At 40.5% G+C, this 21,258-nt stretch overlaps 5 protein-coding genes across 5 annotated transcripts; 3 read left to right on the plus strand and 2 right to left on the minus strand.

Annotated features, from left to right (window-relative positions):
- Positions 1-1,812: 1,812 nt before the first annotated feature.
- On the plus strand, positions 1,813-3,099 carry PKNH_0927100 (parasitophorous vacuolar protein 1, putative; the record flags this gene model as incomplete). The annotated part of the gene is made up of 1 exon (XM_002259261.1): positions 1,813-3,099. The coding sequence occupies one exon, from the start codon at positions 1,813-1,815 to the stop codon at positions 3,097-3,099; it is 1,287 nt and encodes a 428-aa protein (XP_002259297.1).
- Positions 3,100-5,555: 2,456 nt separating this feature from the next.
- On the plus strand, positions 5,556-7,352 carry PKNH_0927200 (26S proteasome regulatory subunit RPN7, putative; the record flags this gene model as incomplete). Its single annotated transcript, XM_002259262.1, has 4 exons — positions 5,556-5,918; positions 6,149-6,481; positions 6,686-7,117; positions 7,299-7,352. 4 exons carry the CDS (start codon positions 5,556-5,558, stop codon positions 7,350-7,352), a joined length of 1,182 nt encoding a protein of 393 aa, XP_002259298.1.
- A 650-nt stretch (positions 7,353-8,002) lies between these two features.
- On the minus strand, positions 8,003-13,090 carry PKNH_0927300 (conserved Plasmodium protein, unknown function; the record flags this gene model as incomplete). Its single annotated transcript, XM_002259263.1, has 1 exon — positions 8,003-13,090. The coding sequence occupies one exon, from the start codon at positions 13,088-13,090 to the stop codon at positions 8,003-8,005; it is 5,088 nt and encodes a 1,695-aa protein (XP_002259299.1).
- A 1,293-nt stretch (positions 13,091-14,383) lies between these two features.
- On the minus strand, positions 14,384-16,309 carry PKNH_0927400 (rRNA (cytosine-C(5))-methyltransferase, putative; the record flags this gene model as incomplete). Its single annotated transcript, XM_002259264.1, has 1 exon — positions 14,384-16,309. One exon carries the CDS (start codon positions 16,307-16,309, stop codon positions 14,384-14,386), a length of 1,926 nt encoding a protein of 641 aa, XP_002259300.1.
- A 1,735-nt stretch (positions 16,310-18,044) lies between these two features.
- PKNH_0927500 (A/G-specific adenine glycosylase, putative) lies at positions 18,045-20,433 on the plus strand (the record flags this gene model as incomplete). Its single annotated transcript, XM_002259265.1, has 5 exons — positions 18,045-19,505; positions 19,721-19,783; positions 19,956-20,030; positions 20,151-20,204; positions 20,338-20,433. The coding sequence occupies 5 exons, from the start codon at positions 18,045-18,047 to the stop codon at positions 20,431-20,433; spliced, it is 1,749 nt and encodes a 582-aa protein (XP_002259301.1).
- Between the last annotated feature and the right edge of the window lie 825 nt (positions 20,434-21,258).

The raw sequence follows: 21,258 nt of genomic DNA on the forward strand, positions 1-21,258 counted from the left end.
AAATTGCTTCTCAAAAAAGTTTGACTGATTTGGGCATATGCCGGGGAGTCCCCATAATGTAGCACGACCATGAGGTGATGTAAAGATGGGAGGATGCGTACTGCACACGTGAGTTACCTGTACGTATGTAATAGATATGCGCACATGAAGCACTCGTATGTGCCTATGTGGAGGGCGAATGGTTTTGCCCACTGGCGGCACCACCCCCTTTCCCTTTTAACACATTGCTCGGTGCAGGGCCATAACAAGGAAAGCGGAAGATCCACCATATGCTACATTGACAAAGTACATGCATATATACATATGGGCACAGTAAACTTCGTAGATACAAGGTTCGTTTTATTTCGTACACATTCTTTACCTAGGTGCCCTCTACATAGGTGTATCCGTTGTGGTCGCCGATCTCGCCGGGAGTCGTTTTTCTTTTCTTTATATATATATATAAATATATAAATATATATATATACATGAAAACAGGTGATGCGCACGAGGACCACTGCCCATGTCAGGATGGATATGAATATACGTACATAAAAGTACATATGCATGTCATGAATGTACGCGTAAATAATTCCTACGTATTATGCGCAAATGTACACTGCTTTGTTTTAGCAGAGCGTATGTTTATAACCACTGCACATGTATATCTGCAACCTTCTATATATATATTAAAGGACCAAGGATTATTGCAGGTACACGCATTTGCGTTCACGCACGGTTGGCCTTGAGAAAACATATTCTTATGAGGGTGGAAGAGGAATTTTTCTTTTTCTTCATTTATAATCCTCCGACATCATCACATCAGGTGATCGAGCGGCAGAGTTATGATAAGATTAAAAAAAAAAAAATGAAAAAAAAAAAAAAGAAAAAAAAAAAAGAACAGAATTGAAAGGAAAAAGGTCGGTCCGCCCCTCCCTACTTTAACTCGTTTCCTCTTCCGTTGTGGTCGATCGCCTGGTCGTTGAAAAAAAATAATATGAGGCAAAGTGGCAAAATAATTATACAGCACAGCGAGATAAAAGCCCAAGCAAAAAAAGGGGCAAATCAGCGTGCCAATATATATATATATATATTTTTTTTTTTTTTTTTTTTTTTTTTTCTTCCGCCAGTTATTTTATACCTCTATATGATATGTAGATGAGATAATATCCCTTTATCCGTGGCGGCAAAATTAATTTTTTTCTTTTCGGCGAAAAAATATTAATCAATGTAAGAAAAACCAAATGCATAAAACTCAAAACAAAGCAAAATAAAAAAAAAAAAAAAGAAAAAAAAAAAAGAATAGAATAAAATAAAATAAAATAAGGATTCCCCAAATAATAAAAAAGCTCAACACGTCAAGTGCTAGTGTAGCAAATCGAAACGTATAAAAAGCGCTTAAAATAAAAAAGCAAAAAAAAAAAAAAAAAAAACTACCTACAGAGGAATAGTTTTTTTAATTTTTCCCCCTGATTATATTTACCAGTTCCATATTTGATTTAAGGTAAGAAAAGTAAATTGCGAAGGTATTCCGTCCGTACCGACTCCTCCCGAACACATGCATATGTAGATAATATATGCGTACATATATACGTACATGTATACGTACATGTATACGTACATGTATACGTACATGTATACGCACATGTATACGTACATGTATATTGTATGTAGGGATATAGCAAGTGTATAACCATTACACGTATTTATATATACAGTCGTTAATTGCTTATTCGTATTACCCACCCCCAGGAGGGAATAAGACTTAAATAGGCCAAGTAATAAATTCACCTTCGTTTTATCGCTCTTCACTTCTCTGTAGCCGCCAAAATGATGAAGAAGGTTGCGCTCTCGATCGTCCTGCTCCTCTTGCCCGTGTACTCCCTAAGCATAGATAACGCAAACCAGGAGCCAGAAGAAATAAAAAACATCACTGCAAAATTACAAGTACAGAACAGTGAACATGAAAAATTTCTCAGCGTGATCAACGAAATTTTTACCAAGAAGGATGATAGTTGTAAATTTTCATTTTCCAATAACGGGTTCAAATGTGCATTTAGCAAGTTTGATGTTAACTTCAATAACGGATCCAAGGAAATGAATGCATTATTTAACAACGCAAATGAACAAATTATAAAAGATGCTGCTGAGGAATACAAAGTTCGTCTCATGTTGGAGTTACACAACTTGAGACCACCAACTACAAATCTAAAAAATTTTAAGAAGGATTTCCAGGGTATATGTATGAAATTTTTTTCTGAATTAAGAAGAAAATTTTTCCACCTGTACAGAAATAATGAATCTAATGAAGATGGTGATGTAAACCAAAATGATGATATTACGAATGTGGATCAATTGACGGAACGACTGGAGTCCACCTACGACTCTGCTTCAACTGAAGATGGCTCTATTTCAGGAAAAGATAAAAAGCAAGATTTATCGGAAGTGATGGAGGATGATGAGGAGAACAACCTAGATGTTCCACATGTGCAAAGCAGCTACTCCTTCTCTTCACACACATCCAAAAAAATAGTGTTCGACGGAAATAATGTAATTGAAGAAAATGAGAGCTCCATAAATGATGGAAGTGATGACCAGAATGAAAATCTCGAACAAGGACCAATGACCAAAGAAAAAGCTCTGTCCATTTTTCTAAAAAATAGTTCCTTTAGCATTGAAGGAAATATCACTGAGGAAGACCAGAACAAGGAAAAACCATTTAGCGTCTTCTTTAACAGCCAACTTAGTAGAAACCATATCAGTACTGTATGCAATGCCAATGGAAAAAACATGCTCAGAGGATCTGGTAGTAACAACCCTTTCCCCATGGAACCACTTAATCCAGATGATTTAAATAAAATGATGAACGACATGGTAAAATTCTTTGAGAGCCAAAATGACGGAAATGGAATGATGTTGCCCTTTTTGAACCGAATGAACTTTAACGAAGCCCTCGGAAATTTGGGATTACCAAGTGGTCTTGACATCGAATCCATGTTCAACGACTTCCTCCAGAAAAGCGGATCCAACCCATGCTGTAGAGGTGCGCGACCACAAATTGATCAACCACCCAAGAAGGAAGACCCCCCAACGACAGACGACTCTGATAATCAGCAGTAAACTGATTCGGAGGAGCCACACGTAGCAACGGAAAAGATGAAAAAGGAACGAAAGTTGACAAGTCTAAGGGGAGGAAGGGAGAAGATCCAGGAGACCAAGAAATAGGCAGACCAACCGACGAGCTGTGAAAAAAACCGCGTTCGCATATGTGCATACAACATGTACTGTACGTAAAGGAGGTGGCCATCTCCCAGAGGGAGGACCCGTCCAAACAGATCAACCGGTCAATAGATCAATCAACCAATCGAACGAAGAAAGGAACATTTGTAAGATGTAATATTCCATTTTTATTCCTACACCCAACGTGCACACATGGAGATCTGTATGGCGTTACCTACGCATGCGTGGGTGTGTATATATTTCTGTAAAGTACATTTTTTCACCTTCGCGTGTGTACTTTTATGCGTATGTTGCAATGATGTGTACAAATAGATGTGCTAGTTTGTATAATGCAGAAATGTGCATGCGCTGCTTTAATCACATCCGTCTGAACAGAAAAAAAAAAAAAAATTATGCCAAGCTGATGAATGGTACACGCATAAAAAAAAAAAAAAAAAAAAAAAAAAAAAAAAAAAAAAAAAATCAGTTCTAAGGTCAGATCAAATCAAATCAGCTGAGACATACAACGAAGGAAAAGGAATAATTAAAAAAGTAAACACCTCCGCAATTTACCATTTTCATTTTTGTTATATATATGCATATTATCTTATGTGCACGTGTGTATATAACTGCTTTGATAGAAAAAATGTTCCTTGTGTAAATATATATTTATATATGTGTTAACCTTTATATTATATCGCCGCAGTATTACCTTTTAACCACTGCGCAATTTTTTTTTTTTTTTTTTTTAATTGATAAAAAATTAATTAATTTTTTAATAAATAAAAACTGCACACGCGCATATATATCTTTAGGACCATCTAACCCTGGCTATACCCACATGGGCGCGCTAGAAGTTGTCTTGGCGGAAAGGGTTTAATGATGACACAGGATATGTTAATCCCCCACACAGGCACCACGGGAGTAATTACAAAAAAGCGGATAAGTGGGTCTCGTTGTATAATCCCCTTATCTGTGATATCGTCTACATGCCTTTCTAATTCATATTAAGGATTGTCATTGCTTATATCCTTTTCTTCCCGATTCTGTGAGGGAAATTACCACACTCCTCATAAACGATAACTGCACACGCAAGTAAAAACTTAATCTGTGTTAACAAAATGGCATATTTATGTTGCTACATCACGAACAGATGATCAGTAGAACGGTAGCTATTCCTGACATGGACATGTACATGTATAATCACCCATTGTGATGTATCCCCTGCGAATTTTACAACAATTGCAGTTTTCCTTGTCGGTGATCTATGTGTGTGGGGGGTGCCTTTTCTTTTTTTTTGCATAACAAAAAATTGTTAATTTGAGCGGAATACCCGCATTAAAAAGGTAAAAAATAAAATCGCACATTCGGGAGTACCAATTTATGTATACCACGAATAAACTTTCACAAGAATACCCAAATGTCTACCATTAGGGAATTTAACCTTGGGAGTTAGCATGGAACAAATGGTACTTCAGTTGGTAGTCCTTTGAGGATGTCTTTTAAACGGAAGGCACAGAAAAGGAGGAGGGGGGGGGTGTTTCATCATCATGTGCAAAGGTGAAGAGGAGCCAGGTGCGTGAGAACGGGGTGTTCCTTTTGGGGATGTTTCCATTGTGGAAAGTACCGAAGCAATCACGATGGCGACGGTTAACATTTACATTATCTGCACAGTGGCGCTCTTCCTCCCTGGGCAGCCGGCACCACCAGGGGTGTGTAAAGCGGGAAAGGGGAGAAAAAGCACTATAAAAATTGTCATCATGTATGAAGATGATTACCCTCCGCTGATATATGTACTTCCTTAGGTTACTAGAATAAAGACTCGTGGGCAATTATCCTTTCTTTCTTGAGGCAATAATTTTTTTCGTACATATTATGTGCCTACTGTGTGCCCCCCTTTTTTTTTTTTTTTTTTTTTTTTTTTTTATTTGCGTCAATTTTTAATAACGCCTAAATGGGAATAAGCCCCGCAAAGTAAATGGCAATGGGGAGTCAAATATCATCCTTTGGGAAGGGAGGAAGTCACGTGAAGTTGTCCCCGCGTGAGCCCCGCCATTTCCGCAATTTCACACGCTCATTATACTATATTAGCATTTCCTTTCGCCCCTTACACCAAATTCCGTGCATGCGAAAATTTCCCCTCCAAAAAATTACAAAAAATTGAAAAGCTGCAAAATTGCAAAGTTCACAAATACTGAAACCCCAATACTGGCCAAGTCCATCCATCTGACGTCAGAGAACGCGAAAGAGGAAGGATGACCTCCCCTCTTCCCCAAAATGCCCCTTAATAAAACAAAGAGGCACATTTCTCAATTTGTTTTATGACTAAACAGAAAAACAGAAGGAACCACAACAAAATGGAAGGAAACAAAGAAGATATCTGCGAGCTGAACAAAAACAGCTACCCCAATTTTTACCTGGCTGATTTATTTTACATTTTGCAGTTGACACATATATCGCCAGATGAGAAGAACGAAACATGGATGAAGTTGCAAGATGAAATAAAGAAAAATAACATGTACCCATATTATAACTATGTATGCGAAGAATTGAACATTCCTGTAGACCAGGAACTTTACAATTCTTTAAAAAAAAATGCAGACGAAGAAATTAACGAAATAGAAAAGAAAATCCAAGAGGCCTCCGAGAATTTTGACTCTGTTGATACTAAAAATGATGTTTTACTCAAGGCAAATTTTTTTTGCAAAATAGGAGACAAGGTTAGCAGAGGCAAATGAGAGAACTTTTCCTCTTCCCATGTTGGAGAGGGATGTCTCTTTTTCGCAGTTTGTGTGTGAAACGCACTGAAATATTGACTCACTAATGTGGGTGTATAATATTTTTGTTCATTCTGTATTTGCCCCCCCCTGTGTTTGATCCATCCATCTGTTGCGTGTGCATGAATAACCCAACACACACCAACCATCCCGCCAATCCCTTCAACGCACAGGAAAATGCACTCAAGGAATATGAGGAAGCCTACAAAAAAGACATAGGTATTGGCGTGAAACTGGATATCCTCCTCACGATAATACGAATAAGCATCTTCTTTAACGACCTGAAAAACACCAAAAAATATTTAGAGCAGGCCAGAACGCAGATGGAAAAAGGAGGAGATTGGGAAAGAAAAAACAAACTTAAAATTTACGAAGCTTTGAATTACATTATGATTAGGAACTTTCCAGAAGCCTCAAAAATTTTGATCGATGCTGCTTCAACATTTACAGCAACGGAAATCATTTCATATGACGATATTATATTTTATGTTGTCATCCTGGGAATTGTAAGATGGTGCAACATTGCCATTGGCATTGGCAGAACGGGAGTTTTGTTCCGCCTCATGTGTGCACAGTGTAACGCTGTCCAAATTGAACTTGTGGAAAAAAATGCTCCCGCCCCCCCTTTTTAACCCCCTTTTTAACCCCCTTCTTATTTTTATTTTATTTTATTTATTTATTTTTTTTTTTTACCTGACCCGTTCATGCAGATGACAGAAGAGAGAACCGTGTTGGATAAAAAAATTCTGAACAGCTCAGTAATTCTGCAGGTCACGAGCAGTGACGAAGATTTGCACAGTTACATATCCTCTTTTTATCACTGCGAATATCGGGCGTTTATGGAAAAGACAATAAAAATAGCCATGCGAGTGAAGAGGGATAGATACTTCGGAAGGCATTACCGATATTTTATTCGAAACACGAGGGTGAGAGCTTATAGGCAATTCTTGGAGCCTTTCAAAAGCGTCACGCTTAAAAATATGGCATACGCCTTTGGGGTTAGTGAGGAATTTATAGAGAGCGAAATTTCTTCCTTCATTGCAAATGGAAAGTTGAACTGCAAAATTGACAAGGTGAATGGTTCGATAGAGAGCAACCAGCCCAACGAGAGGAACACTCTGTATTTGAACACCATTAAAAAGGTAAGTTGCTCCGGTACGCGATTGGAAGTGCGCGCGTGATCGTGAGACCATATCTTCCCGTTGATTTGTCCGGGACGGAGGGGAATATATTTCTGTGGCCGTGTGTCGACCTATCGGTTGACCCATTTTTGTCCATCCATTTGAGTACTCCCTTTATGCCATTCTCTTTTCCGCTGTACAGGGCGACATTCTACTAAACAGGATACAGAAGCTGTCCAGGGTTATTGACATGTGAGCGGCGATCCCTACGTGCTGGCCTTTGTGTTGCTCCCTTATTGTATTGCGTGATCCGATTTCTCCGCAGGGTTATCGCGGCCACAGTGGTGATGGGTTGTCTGTTCCCAACCGATCAGCGGCTACGACCTTGGAACAAACTGGCGGCCATTTTAATTTTTTTTTTTTTTCAAAACGGCTGTTCGTTTCCCTTTTTTTTTTTAAGATAATTCTTACCTGCATAGTGCAGAGTTTTATTTAAGGACACTTTGTTACTGTCTTCCACGGTTTGACGTCGATCATTGCCAATCCCCAGCACGAACGACTTCATTCTGATCCCCCAACGGGAAAAAAAAAAAAAAAAAAAAATACGGTTAACTGTAGCGGAAAATGTGTAAAATGGCTAGCTGGCAAGGTAAAAAAAAAAAAAAAAAATGCTATTAAATACGGTTAATTGAGGTTAAATGAACAATATAGCTAGCTGGCGAGCAAAAAAAAAAAAAAAAAAAAAAAGTAGCAACAGAAAGGCAAATCGTCCCAGGGGGGGGCATAAAGAGAAGGGGCACAGGAGCCATTCTCGACAACTGTGCCAAGCCACCTTCCAAATGAACAACTCCATTGTTGCATAAGCGAGATACACCAACTTCGGGGAGAAGGAATTGGCACATGAATTCACGCACGAAGCAACTTAGACGTCACTGCAGAGATGTACTGCAAGTAGGCCGTCTTTAACAAATAAATGTCCCTGTACAGGCTGAAATGCAATTTGTGTATGTTAGTTGTGCTGAAGGGATGCAATCGGAGGGGCTTAAAAATAATTTGCAGAATTTTATTTTCTCCGTCAGTGTTAAAGATGGAGGAATGACAATCTTCCTTGAAAATATACAGAAAAGATTTAACATGATGTAAGGCATATCTTGACGTAAGCGTGTTTGTAAGTTTATATAGCTTCAAACTCATTTCGTAATTGACCAGTGTGTCTTTCTCCCCATGGATAAAATGAATTTGCAAATTTGCAAAAATGGTGCTCAAATGTTCTGTTCCTTTTAAGTCGTATAGTATTTTAAAAAATTCTCTCAGCACAGAGATGTTGTCCCAGTGGACATAGGGGCATTTTTTATTCATGACAAACCAACTAAGTAAGAATAGTACACTATTTCTTAAAATGCTTTTCACCAATTTTTGCGTGTTCGTAAATGGTGCAACTAGGATGACTTTGTCTACAGTTATGTTTAATTCGTTACATAATATTTTTTCCACTTCTTTCTTTCGCTGCTTTACACTTTGCAGGCTTTCACTTATGCCGACTTTTTTGGGGACGCTCTTGCACGATCCATTTTTGCACACTGCACCTTTGTGAATCCCGACTTTCAGTTCATTCCGTTGTCGATAGTTGGTAACGCTGCAACAGTAGTTACTACTTCTCCCTTGCCATAATTCTGCGTAGGAATGTGTTTGATAGGGGGTATCTTTCCTAACCTTCCCGTTTTTCGCATCGTCTTTGTCTTCTGCCCCTTGGGCACTTGTCTCTGGATTCCCTCCTTGTTGCGAATCACTTGATGAGAAAGAAGGTCTACTCACAAAGACATCTCGAAAGGTTAATATTTTCCGTGCGTCATAGACGTATTCATTAACTTTCTTCTTACTCCTACTGTTTAGCTTGATGGACAAATCATTTCCTTCATTCTGGGGTTCCCTAATGGGTTCTCTTTCCTTTCGATGAAAAGGCGTTTTGCTTTCCCCTTGGAAGAAGTCGTTGTAGAGGCTCTTCGCAATGTCTAGAAGTAGTTGCAGTCCCACGCAGCAACCAAGAGAGTACCCCAAGATGTTTATAGATACCGCAGCGCTGCTATTGCCACTGTTGCTCATATAATCGTCAAGGCTAGTATTATTACCGCTAGCATCTTCAACGCTGCTAATGCCGCCTTCCTCGCCTCCTTCGTCTTCCTGGCTTTCCCCTCCAGGCTGGGTCTCCCTGCGCAGCTCCTTCAAGGCCTCCTTCAGCGCCGCCAGGGCACTTGTCTTGAAGGTCAAGGGGGAAGGATGACCCGTGCTATTATAATACGCTGGGTAATCCAACAACAAAAATGAATACCTTACTGGGTTTTTTTTATTTCTCTTTTTGTAAATTAGTGGCCCGTAAATATCAGTGTAATTTAACTTGTCTTCTTTTACATGTTCGCCGCTTTTTTCAAACGAGGGATTTCTTCCCTGCATGTGATAGGAAATGAAGTCAAAGAGCTCGTCCTCTTCGCTGTCGCTTCGTTCTATGAAGAAATCGTATGTATCGTCCTCCTCCGTGTTCTGCGGGTTCTTTCCAAGTTGACCTCCCCTACGATGATCGCCACGATGATCGCCACGATGATCGCCACGATGATCACCACGATGATCGCCACGATGATCTCCCCCCCACTGCGCATCCTCCTCTTCCTTATCCCCCGAGGACGCATCTACCCTTTCCCTGTAGTAGTCCAAAAAATTATCATAGTTGTCTGGGCCAAACGCGTCGCACTTCTGATTGTACTCTTCGTAGTACGCCACTATTCGATCGTATATTTCGGTAGCGTTTCTGTATAGATTTTTGTGGAAGAAAATATTAGAGGGTAAATCGGGCAATTTTTTCTTTTCCTTTTTTGCCTTCTGGGTGAGCCTCCCTGTGCTTGGTTCGGTGACATTACACTGAGTTGCTAAATTCGGGAAGAACTCATTGGCTGAATCATATTCCTGTTCATGTGGAATACCCCTCTTTGTGGTTTCATTCTGTTGCTCTTGGCCGTCTGGACAGACCCCTTGCTTCTTCTTGCTACACTTGGTGTGCATATTTTTTTTAATTTTTCTCCTTTCCAATTTTGATAAGTATCTCATATATTCAGAGGGAGGTATTTCTGTGGCGTACCTCAGAATCTTATAAATGGTGTTTATTGAATCGATGGACTTCATATCCTTCCCTCCAAAAATAACCCATAAAAATATAGGTACTTGGGGTGATTTTCTCCTTCTCCCCTCTCTATACGCCTTTGCTTTTTCTAAATTTCTTTTTTTCACGTAACTGAAAACGGAATCGTACAGCTTTTCGTTTATAAGGTTTCGTATTTTTAAATTGTTCACATCTGCGAAGGTGCTCCCCTTGTGTCCCTGTCCGTTCGGAGAGGCAGGCCATGACATATGCGGGGGGGAGGTAGGCGGCGATGTGAGCGAAGAAATGAGCGGGGGAACTGGAGGAGGAACAGTTTTCCCGCTCCGATGGGAAGGAAGGAGCCCCCTCCCTATCTTATCTTGCCTGAAATAGCTGATTACCCCATTAAGATAATTATGGTAATATTGGAATAGGAAAAATATATTCTTATATGTGTAGGGAAAGATGGGTTCTATGTTGCTATTCACGTAGGTCATATACACACATGAGCAGTCGAACAGGGAGTTGCTCGGAGGGTTGGTATTCCTCTTTCTAAGTTGGGAATTCTCCGTTGTATTCTCTTCTTTCACACGCGTGTCCCTTTTTTGTGAATCCTTCTTAATCAAATTCCACACTTGACGCCCATTTGTATGCGTGTCGTGTCTGTTTTCCGTTTTTTCTCCGTTTATCGCTACCACACTTGTTAAGCTCTTCCCCCAAACGGGCAACGTTTTTGCCTTTTTCACCTTCTCAGTGGGAATGTCCCTGCAAAGAGGGATTCCCCCCGTGGGCTCTCCGCATATAAGAGGGTTGATTCCTTCTTTCGTAGGATGAACTGGCGGAGAAATAACATCACCTTGAGAAGGAACACTTTTCAAAGAGGCCAAGTAACTTTTCTTGGCACACCTGAAAGAACATTTATCGACGAAGTATCTGTTTCTCCGCATGTTTATGAAGTAGTTGGATGATCGCCCAATTATCGCTCTGTCTTTTACCCCATTTACACCTCCCCCCCCATTTATACCTCCCCCATTTGGCATCCCTCGCCGCATCTCTTTGCGACCCCTCCCTTTCTCCTCCTTTTTGAAAAAAACCCACGAACCATTATTTATGAGCGCATGGTCGCTTGTCGCCTTCTGAATGCGGAGAGAGTTTGCCGTGTCATGAACATTCAGAGGTGGAATAAAGTAGGCGTTATAAATGTAGGGATAACTAAAGCACACAGTGTTCTGATCGACCACAACAATGTCCTTTATGGGTTGAACCAACAGCTCGAAGTTGAGTCTCATCATCATGTGGTTGTAGAGAGATTCCCTGCTTCTGCTCCCACCACTGCTCGTGTAGAAAAGAAGCTCATACCATGTATTTTTGAATTTTAAAAAATGAACATCTTCCTTTTCTGTCTGTAACATAGGCACGTGTAAATCATTCGTTACCTTATATTTGTGATTCTCCAAATCGATTAAGGGAATGGGTTCATAGGGCAGACTCAAGATTGGTCTCTCCATAATTTTGGCGCTCTTCCAGTTGGACAACACATACTTTTTCCTCTCCTCACGGGGATATATTTTAAGATTTTCCACGTACACGTTGTTTCCCCCACGGAAGAGCTTCACCAGCTTGCTCTTCTTGAAACGTATTTTTCTGTTGACTCCTTTGCTGGGCAAGCGGTCATTTCGATCAGTTCTATCAGTTCTATCAGTTCTATCAGTTCTATCAGTTCGATCAGCGGTGCGGGTAGTGTATAGCCCAGTTGCGCTACTGCCCAATCGACTGGGTGAGCTCCTTACGGGGGTGTCCACTTTGCTATTAGGAGCTTCGCCCGAACCACGACTCCCTTCACGCATGAGTGCGTTTTTCCGCGCAATCTGGAGAGACCATTTCGATCTATTCCTCAAGTAGTTATTATAAAAATGATTAAGGCTGAATTTGTGTTTTACTTCACCATGTGGAGTGTTTTCACTGTCCTTGGAGGGAGAGTTTCCAATTGTCTGTACTTCACATGGATCAAAATTTACATGCACCAAGTCGTTTCTTTGTATACCTCCCCTTTTCCTGTTGGATACTCCGTTTGACACTCCAATTAGCTCATCACTCGATTGGTTCTTCAACTTCACCGATGAATTTTTTTTCGGATTCGTTAATTTTGCATGGATGAAATTCTTTCCTTTTGTGGAAGTACTTCTCTCTGTTCTACCATGATTTGTTGTTCCTCCGTTGAAGCTTCTGACATTGTGCAAGGGGGATGGCATTTCATCCCCTTTCCAATTTTTACTACTCCCCTGGGTGGGTTGCCCATAAAAAAGGTTCTCACAGAAGATGTGTTTTTTCTTCTCCGAAGGAGGAGAGTCACGAAGAATCCTTTCCCTAAGGGTATGTCTTCCATTCACCGATCCTCTCCTTCTGTTTCTATCCCCTAACGGTGTGCTTTTCTCATCAAAGGATCCGATCCTATCTTCTCCCCTCACGTAGTTCTTCTCCACGATGTGCTTACTTAAGCATCCTGATTCATGTTGCCCCTCCATGTGCAGCTCCCAACATTTTGACATGGACAAATTCTCCGTCTGGGGGGGCATCTTCACAGTTGCACATTTTGTAGAATTAATTTTATGCCTCCTGCCTTTTTTTAAAAAAATACTCAGGTGTGTACGTTTAACTTGGTCGTACAGTCGTGTCGTTGCTTCGTCTTTCAGTGATTGTTCACCTGCACACCCGAGCAAGGGAAGTTTTGCAGACTTTGGCAGTTCATCGTTTGGAAAATAATTTCCTCCTTCGGGCATGACGATCTTTCTCATCACTGTTTTTTTTTCTCTCTCACCACGTTCATCCTTTTCTTTTTCGATCCTTTCATTGGAACTCCCCATTTTTATGTTTCTATATCTTCGTTCTCTGTGTGTGTGCGTGTGTATGTATGCATGTGGAGGGGCTGCACACGGCGCGCAAGGGACTGTCCACTCGATCAGTACATGAGTGTCTTTCTATTTTTAATTTCCTTTATCTTGATTAAGTCCCCCACGATCAGGTATTTTTTCTACCATGAATTACTTTTCCTACGATGAGTTATTTTCCCCTTTTTCGGAAGAACTACATTTTTTTTTTTTTTTTTTTTTTTTTTTTTTTTTTGTTCTTCCCTTCCGGGTGAGGGGACCAGATAGAACAGTGTAACCTGACCTGGCTGACCTGTTCAGGGGGAAAAAAAAAAAAAAAAAAAAAATATATATATATATTTTTTTGCAACACTTAGTGGAGAAAAATATATCAAATGGGGCTTGCTTCGGGTTAAATCGAAGCTTCGCCACATTAAATGAACGGTCACTTGTGTGCCAGTCGAGCTTTTAACAAACTAGAATAATTCATGCACACTGACAACACACACCTTTTACACCGTAGCATAGCTTTGCCTCCTTTGCGCGTTTCCACGTCTCGTTGTAGCAGGGGCGGCTGCACCTCCTTCGCATAATTCCCTTGTCCCCGCTGGGCGATGTGCGCCAACCATTGATTGGTAAAAATTGTGAATGCGGAAAAGTATGGAACAAATTGGAAAAAGAAAGACGAAAAAGTGCATCTTTTTTTCATCTGACGATTGGGTGATTTCCCCAAGGCAGCCCGACCAGAGAGCTCATCCTTGGAGACCCATATGAGGTAAAGATCGCCACGCAAGGAGTATCATCCTATGGAGCGTGTCCAAATGGGGAGAGCTTTTTATAACACGCAACATGGTTGCCATTTTGTCTCTCCTGTTTTGACATTTCCGTGTGGCCTTTCTCCATCCAGACGGTAAGCTACCCCTGTCTGATGCAACTTAATCGTCTGATGGGAGAAAAAAAGTGCCCATTTATAGCAATTCAAAACGTTTTTTTTTTTTTTTTGGCTTGACAGGAAGTCTAGTGCGGAGGAGGCAGTGTCCCCTCCCATCCGGGTAACAGGGTAAAACATAAAAATGGTTCATGCGTAAAAATAAAAGGAAATTTTTTCAAATTTAAAAAATAAAAAAAAAATACGTGGGGATGGAGAAAACCAAATATGTCTTCCTCACATGCAATGTACAAAGAAGGGATGCACCCCTTCAGCAGAGAGGAAATCTCCCCACCTGAAAAAAAAGGCAAAGCGGCGGATGGATCCACCATCTTATTTATTTATCCACCCGTTCTCATTGTTTACCTCCCCGTGTGTATTTTTTTTTTTTTTTTTCCAAACTTGGCGTTCTTTCCATTGAACGTGGTTTTTCTCTTGTGAAAGGATGCCCCTTTCTTTACCTTCTTATCACTTGGTATCGTGGAGGGTGCGCCCGTCTTTTCCTTCTTCTTCTTTCCCTTTCTATTTCGGAATTTCCCTTTTTTTTTGTTTTTAATTCCCGACTTGGGATGTCCATCTCCCTTCTGTTCCGTGTTGTGATCGTTCTTACCAACCATGTCGTTGTTCTTTCTAACGTTTTTATCAACCATGTTGTTGTTCTTGGTCGACTTCACTCCCCCCTTCGTGTAGACGGCGTCGGAGCGCTTCCACAGCTTGGCCACAAAAAAATTGTCGTAGTTGTGTTTGTGCAGGTAAATCCTCCTACAGAGGGAGACCTTGCTGGAGAATTCTTTCTTCCTGTAGTGTGTAATGCCTGGATCCCCAATTTGGGTGTCAAGAGGGAGGATATTGACATCTCTTTTTTTTAAAATATAATTAATAACTTGTTCGTTTTCCTCCACGGTGATACTACAAGTGGAGTAGACGACTATACCTCCATTTTTGACTAAGCTGATGGCATTGTTCAGTAGTTTCCTTTGCTTCTGTGCGAGCTCTCTGATTTCCTTAAGCGTCTTTCTTCTGGCTCCTTTATTTTTATTAACCACTCCTGTACCACTACATGGGGCATCCAGAATAATTTTGTCGAATAGAAAATTCCACTTCTGTCCAACCTTCAACGCATCGAAGGAGGTAATTACTAAATTATGGATCCCCATTCTCGAGGCATTGGCTTCAATAGCTTTGCATCTCATTTTATTAATATCATTTGCGTATACGAAACCTCTATTTTTTTGGAGAGCACATATGAAGGTGCACTTCCCCCCAGGGGCAGCACACATATCTAAGACAGTATCATCTGGCTGTACGTTTAATTCCAACACAGGGATTAAAGAAGAGGCTGATTGAATCATGTAATATCCATACATGTATTCATTCAAAGATCCTACGTTTGAGTTGACATCGTTTATAACTATCCCTACGTTATTCCAATTTTCTCCTTCTTCTGCATTTATATTTTGGCTTTTCAAAATATTCATTAAATTCTTCCTCGTTATCTTTACCGTGTTCGTTCGTAAGTGTATCTCCTTTGGTAGATTATTCATTTCAAGAAACCAATACAATTCCTTAAGATCAAATAAGTAGTACAGATATTTTATCAACTCCTCACTGTACTCATAGAAATAGGTGTAATAAAATAGAAGCTCTTTCACAATGCTTGCTTTGTTTACTTTTGCCTTCCCCCCTGCGGAAGGTAATTTAATCACCTTCTCCCTTTCGCTGAATAGCAGCAGGAGATACTTCATACGATCCTCAATATCTTCGCTCTTCATCAGTTTCCCTTTTCTGTAGACTCCTATTTCGTCCTTGTAGATTTGTTCCTCCTGGTTGATCCACTTTTTTTTGTTTTTCCTTTTGAGCATTCCAGATACTTGTGCTCTCACGTCTGTTATCCCCTGTGTTGTGTCGCCCGCTTGGGGATCCTCCTCATCCACATCGTTACCATCTTCCCCAGATGGGTTCTCCCCCTTACCGTCTCCGTCGTTATCGTTATCGTCATCGTCATCCTCCTCATCCTCGTCATCGTTACCCCCGTCGCAACTCAAATCGCCGTAGGACATGTCTTCACTCTGGGACCCGCTTTCATCACCATCGTCTTGGTCCACCTCCTCAGTGCACTCGCCATCTTCCGCGTCATCCCCCTCGGCGCTCCCCGACTCGAACTCATCATCACTTGCATTCAATTCAAAGTTCTCATTTTCGAAAAGGGCAAAGGTTTTTCCACCGCTTTCTCCATTTTGGACGTCTTCCTCCCTGGGAGCATTTTTTCCCTCATCGTTGTTTTCCATTTTGAGCGAGAAAGCCAAAGATGTGCTCGTTCGTTTACTTTGGCACACGCGTAGTCTACAGCGGAGAAATGCCACTCAGGTTGCCGCTTCTAGGCCTTACCTCAAATGGTGGTCGTGTTTGTTCGTACTTGTTTTCTCCCCTGAAGGTAGGAGTAGGAGGTGCCCCCCAGAGGTGAGACTCCACGGGAGGATATGCCCACGCCGTGTTCACAGCTACATCCGAACGAACGGATCCTCCAAACTGGGCAATAAAAAATAAACGACGACTGACACCCAAGTGGCGCGCTTTCACCTACAGTAAACAGAACGATGCATTTGAAGCGGAACCTACTTTTGTTCTGCCAACTGATACAGAGAATGGTGCCTAACAACGCCGTGAACGCGAGAATAGCCCTTGCACTGCTAGCCAAATGAAAAAAAAAAAAAAAAAAAAAAAAAATGGCAAAATATATTATTTCGCTAAATGGGAAAAAAAGAAAAAATACTCAACGGAAGAACAAACTCTAAATTTATTTCCACTTTGGGAAAAGAAAAAAAATTTTAAATAAGGACATTTTACAAGAGCACTTTTTTTTTCCCATTTGTTTTTTTTTTTTTTTTTTTTTTTTTTTTGTGTTTGTTCTCCATTTACGCATTACGGCAACGCGTTTTTTTTTTTTTTTTTTTTTTTTTTTTTTTAATGTAGAGAAATATCCCCGTTCAGGCCACGCCAGCCATGAGGCTAATACAACACCGAGACGACGCCGATCCTATACACGGCACGGAAGTTAGTTATGCTTAAGAGGAGGCCATTCAACATCCTGGGAAATTACGCTTATTTTAAAGGGAAATCTTAGAGGAGACATATAACATATATCTGCCAGCATCGTAAAACATGTAGCATTTACAGAAGGTAGCCGATGATGGTGGACCACTTTGCGAAGTTTCTAAGGGAAAAACACATCCCATCATGAGTCGCAGTCGATCCATTGGAAAAGCACAACAGAGAGAGCAATCCCTTATCGGCACATTTTTTATGCCGCTAATTCAGATAAGTTGATCTTTCTATTTATTCATTTTTTTTTTTTTTGCAAAAAAGAGTCCTACGTATCAATGAGCTTTTGATAGAAAAAAAATTGTTAGGCTAAATTTTTTGAGCAAGTAACAGACTAGAGAAAAGAAAAAAAAAAAAAAAAAAAAGACATATTTCGTGATTGTCATTGTGGATTTTTTTCTTACCCAAATGGGGTTCTAAATCTAGGTTATCCAAATCTGGAAAAAAAAAAAAAAGGGTGGTCAAATCCTTACCCCATTTGAACACCTTCAAAAGTGTAATAAAAGAAGCAATTCTTCCTTTATGTGCCCCGAAAAAAAAAAAAAAAAAAAAAAAAAAAAATACAGGGGGGAAGCTCCAATGGGGAAAACAATAACCTGGGCACTTTTCATCACGAAAAGTTTTTTAAAAAAAGTATGAACAAATTAAAGGTATCCACAGGATGATACACACAGGAGGGGGGGCACTTTTTTTTTTCACCTTGCGAAGTGTAACCCCCCAAGGAGAGGGCAAAAACTAATAATAGCAACAATAACAATTATATAGTAGCTCTAATAATAGTAGCAATAATAGCCTTGTAGAGGCCACAAGTCGAAGGAGCACCCATCGAGGGGGTCCCAGACGGAGTCCCTGATACTCCCAATTTTTCATAAAAAATTCCAACGAAAAAGCTACCCATAAAGGAGAGTTATTCCTTTCAACATGGAAGATGAAAAGGAGAACAAGTCCCCCTCTAGCAGCAGGGGGCACGCCGAGCCAGAGTACCACTACGATTTTCTCAAAAGGCATAGCTCGGAAATGAAAAAAGATCTTCTGGAGTGGTATTACAAATATAGGAGAAAATTACCCTGGCGGAATGACCAACCACCGTACACGACCAGCGTTCAGGTGCAGGTAGGAACTCCCCAGGGTGATATAAGGAGCTACTTCTGCAAAGGGGGGGATGCACAAATTAGCATAAATGGTACGAATAGAAAAGAGGGGACGAGACTTACTACAAAAGGGAGGAAAAAGGACCAAGAGGAGTTACCCCTCCGCGAAGTAAAACGAGCTAAGAATGAATGCGTACAGAAGAACCCAACTGAGGAATGCAAAGGTCAACTCAGTAATAAGTTTGAGGTTACCCAGGCGAAATATTTGACGACCCCAATTAGGAGCACCCCGGTAAAAGTAAAACAAGAGGATGACACATTGCCCCCCAATGAGAAAAAGCACTTAAGTGTTAGGGGCTATCAAATATACGTAAGCGAAATAATGCTTCAACAGACGAGGGTCCACGCAGTAGTAAATTTCTACCTTAAGTGGATGAACAAATGGGGCACAATTTTCGAGCTTGCCAAAAGTAACCTGGACGATGTCCTCATAGTGTGGAAGGGTCTAGGGTATTACAACAGAGCGAAGAATCTACTAGACTGTTGTAAACATGTGGTTGACAAATACGATGGGGTATTTCCCAACGATTTAAAGTTACTGAAAGAGTTACCAGGAATAGGTGACTATACATCCAAGGCGATTTGCATACATCTGTACAACAGGAAAGATATATGCATCGACACAAATGTTATTAGGATTTTTTCTAGAATTACGGATACCATTAATTATAGCGGCTCCACCGTTTTAACGAAGCACTGTGAACGGGTGAGCCATTTCCTGTGCGAAGGTGACTCCAATTATTCTGACCTCAGCCAAGCCTTAATGGACTTGGGGTCCAGCATTTGTAATGGCACCCCCCAGTGTGCTCAGTGCCCCTTGAACAAGCATTGTCTGATCTATTTGAAGAGGAGGAATGATAATAGTAAGAAAAAAGACAGTTCGTTTTATTTGACCCATCCCGATGGATGCAAGCTGTGTGTCCAAGACAGAAACGTTGAAATTAAGTGTGTTCCCCTGACGAAGAAAAAGAAGAAAACGGAAAAAATATGCCTAGTTCTGCTGGTAAAGAGGAGTGGCCCTCCAAATGGGAAGGGAACGAGTATAACGAGCAAGGTGGAAAAAAAGAGAACGAGAAGAAAAAAAATTACCTTAACGGATCAAAAAAGAGGAGAACACATGGAGGATGATTACTACTTGATGATCAAGAACACAAACTCGAATTTGTTTTCAATGCATTATTTATTTCCCCTTTTGCTCCTCGATCAGTTTGATAAAAAACTTGCGCACACGGTATGTTTATGATGATGAACGAGTGGAGGGAGTCTTTCTCCTTACCTTCCATGGAGAATACCCATTGTGTTACTGCACACACCGTTTTCCGCTTCCCCTGTTTGTGAAAGCATAACCATAATCTGTAGCCAATTCTTCATTTCACGATGGCACAATGCTTCGTGGACATTTCTGTATACACCCAATCTATATGTGTCCTTTTTCCCCTTGTTTAGCATTTAAATGGGTTGCTGAACAGCCTAAATTTGAGCAACTCCCTGGAGGATTCCTTCACCTATGTAATTTTTTGTGACCTGTGTTGTTTTCTTCCCCCATTTTTTTTTTTTTTTTTTTTTTTCTTTACCACTTTTATCTGCACTGTTCAGGTGAATTTGTGTTGCTACGTCTACAAGTTTGCACACATTTGTAAATTTCCCCACTAGCTATTTTTTTTTTTTTTTTTTTTTCAAGATTAACAATTTTAAGCATGTATTTTCTCATCTCACATATGACACGTACATTTACGTATGTTCTGTCCTGAGCACGGTAGGAAAAAAAAAGCTAGCACGCTGTTTTTTTTTTTTTTTTAACTTTTGTATTGTCCTTTTTTTTTTTTTTCTTCTACCTACAAAGTATGCATTTATGCTCCTTTTTTTTTTTTTTTAGGAAAATGTTACAGAGAGGAAAGAGAACGTCTGGATAAAGTTGAAGGATATTCAGGTATTGCTTGATATGTGCGTTGCTCATTTGTCCATTTAACGCTGCACTTTTTTTTTTTTTTTTTTTTTTTTTTTTTTTTTTTTTGCCACCCTTGTGATTATACATTTGAAATGTTTCCCCCAACCACATACAGGATTTCACGCACAACAGCTTTTGTCAAAACATAATAGACTACTACAGAAAAAGCGTGACTGGGTCTAGGATGTATCTCTCAGAATTTTGCTTGTAGACAGGGTGATACAGGAGAGGCACCAGTTGTGTATTTTTGCATTCCCCTCGAGTGTAACGAGGGAGGGCGATAAAATTGTCCCCACATTGTATGCACGAGGGGATGCTCCTTCGAGCGTTTACTAGTGAGTCGCAGAGCTACGACTTTTCTCGGTCTATCTGCCGCTCCCAATTTGGTTTAACGAAGCTTCATTGGACCTTATTTTTTTTCCATCGGAATTGCGCGTAACTCGATTTAGCGTACCCTGTTTACAAGTGTGCACCGCGCCCTTTTGGGGAAGTAATCTCCACTGCGGTTTGCACGAGCAGGGGAAAAAGGTAGAAGTCGCCTCTTTGCTCGGTTGCTTGGCCTTTTCGTTACTTCGCTTTTTAATTACCTCACCTTCCCAGTGAGCCATTTTCGTCAATTCACTATTTTTACATCACCACATTGTTATCCCCCTTTTGAAGGGCCAGTGTGCGAAACTGACAAACGCCCCAACGACAAGCAAAGGAGTTTTTTTTTTTTATTTCCCCCCCCTAATTTTTCCTTCATTTGTACCTGTTAAATGCGAAAATTATGTGTCTATATGCATGACTTTCCACTTGCCTCCTTCTGGCATAGCTTTACATGAGTAAGTGCATGTGCTATTTTTAGTGAATCTTTTTTTCGCATAAAAAATGTGTTTTTAACCATTTGAAGAAAAGAAGAAATCTTCTTTATACATCCGCTGAAGAAGAATTTGAGTGAGTCTTCACTGCCCCCTCCGCATAAACCGATCTACTTGTCACGGCTATTGCGCTTTGTGCGGTAGGGCGGAAGCGCAGAAGGTATAGCCCCGTGCTG

The sequence above is a fragment of the Plasmodium knowlesi genome (genome assembly GCF_000006355.2).
Source record: "Plasmodium knowlesi strain H genome assembly, chromosome: 9".
NCBI lineage: Eukaryota > Apicomplexa > Aconoidasida > Haemosporida > Plasmodiidae > Plasmodium > Plasmodium knowlesi.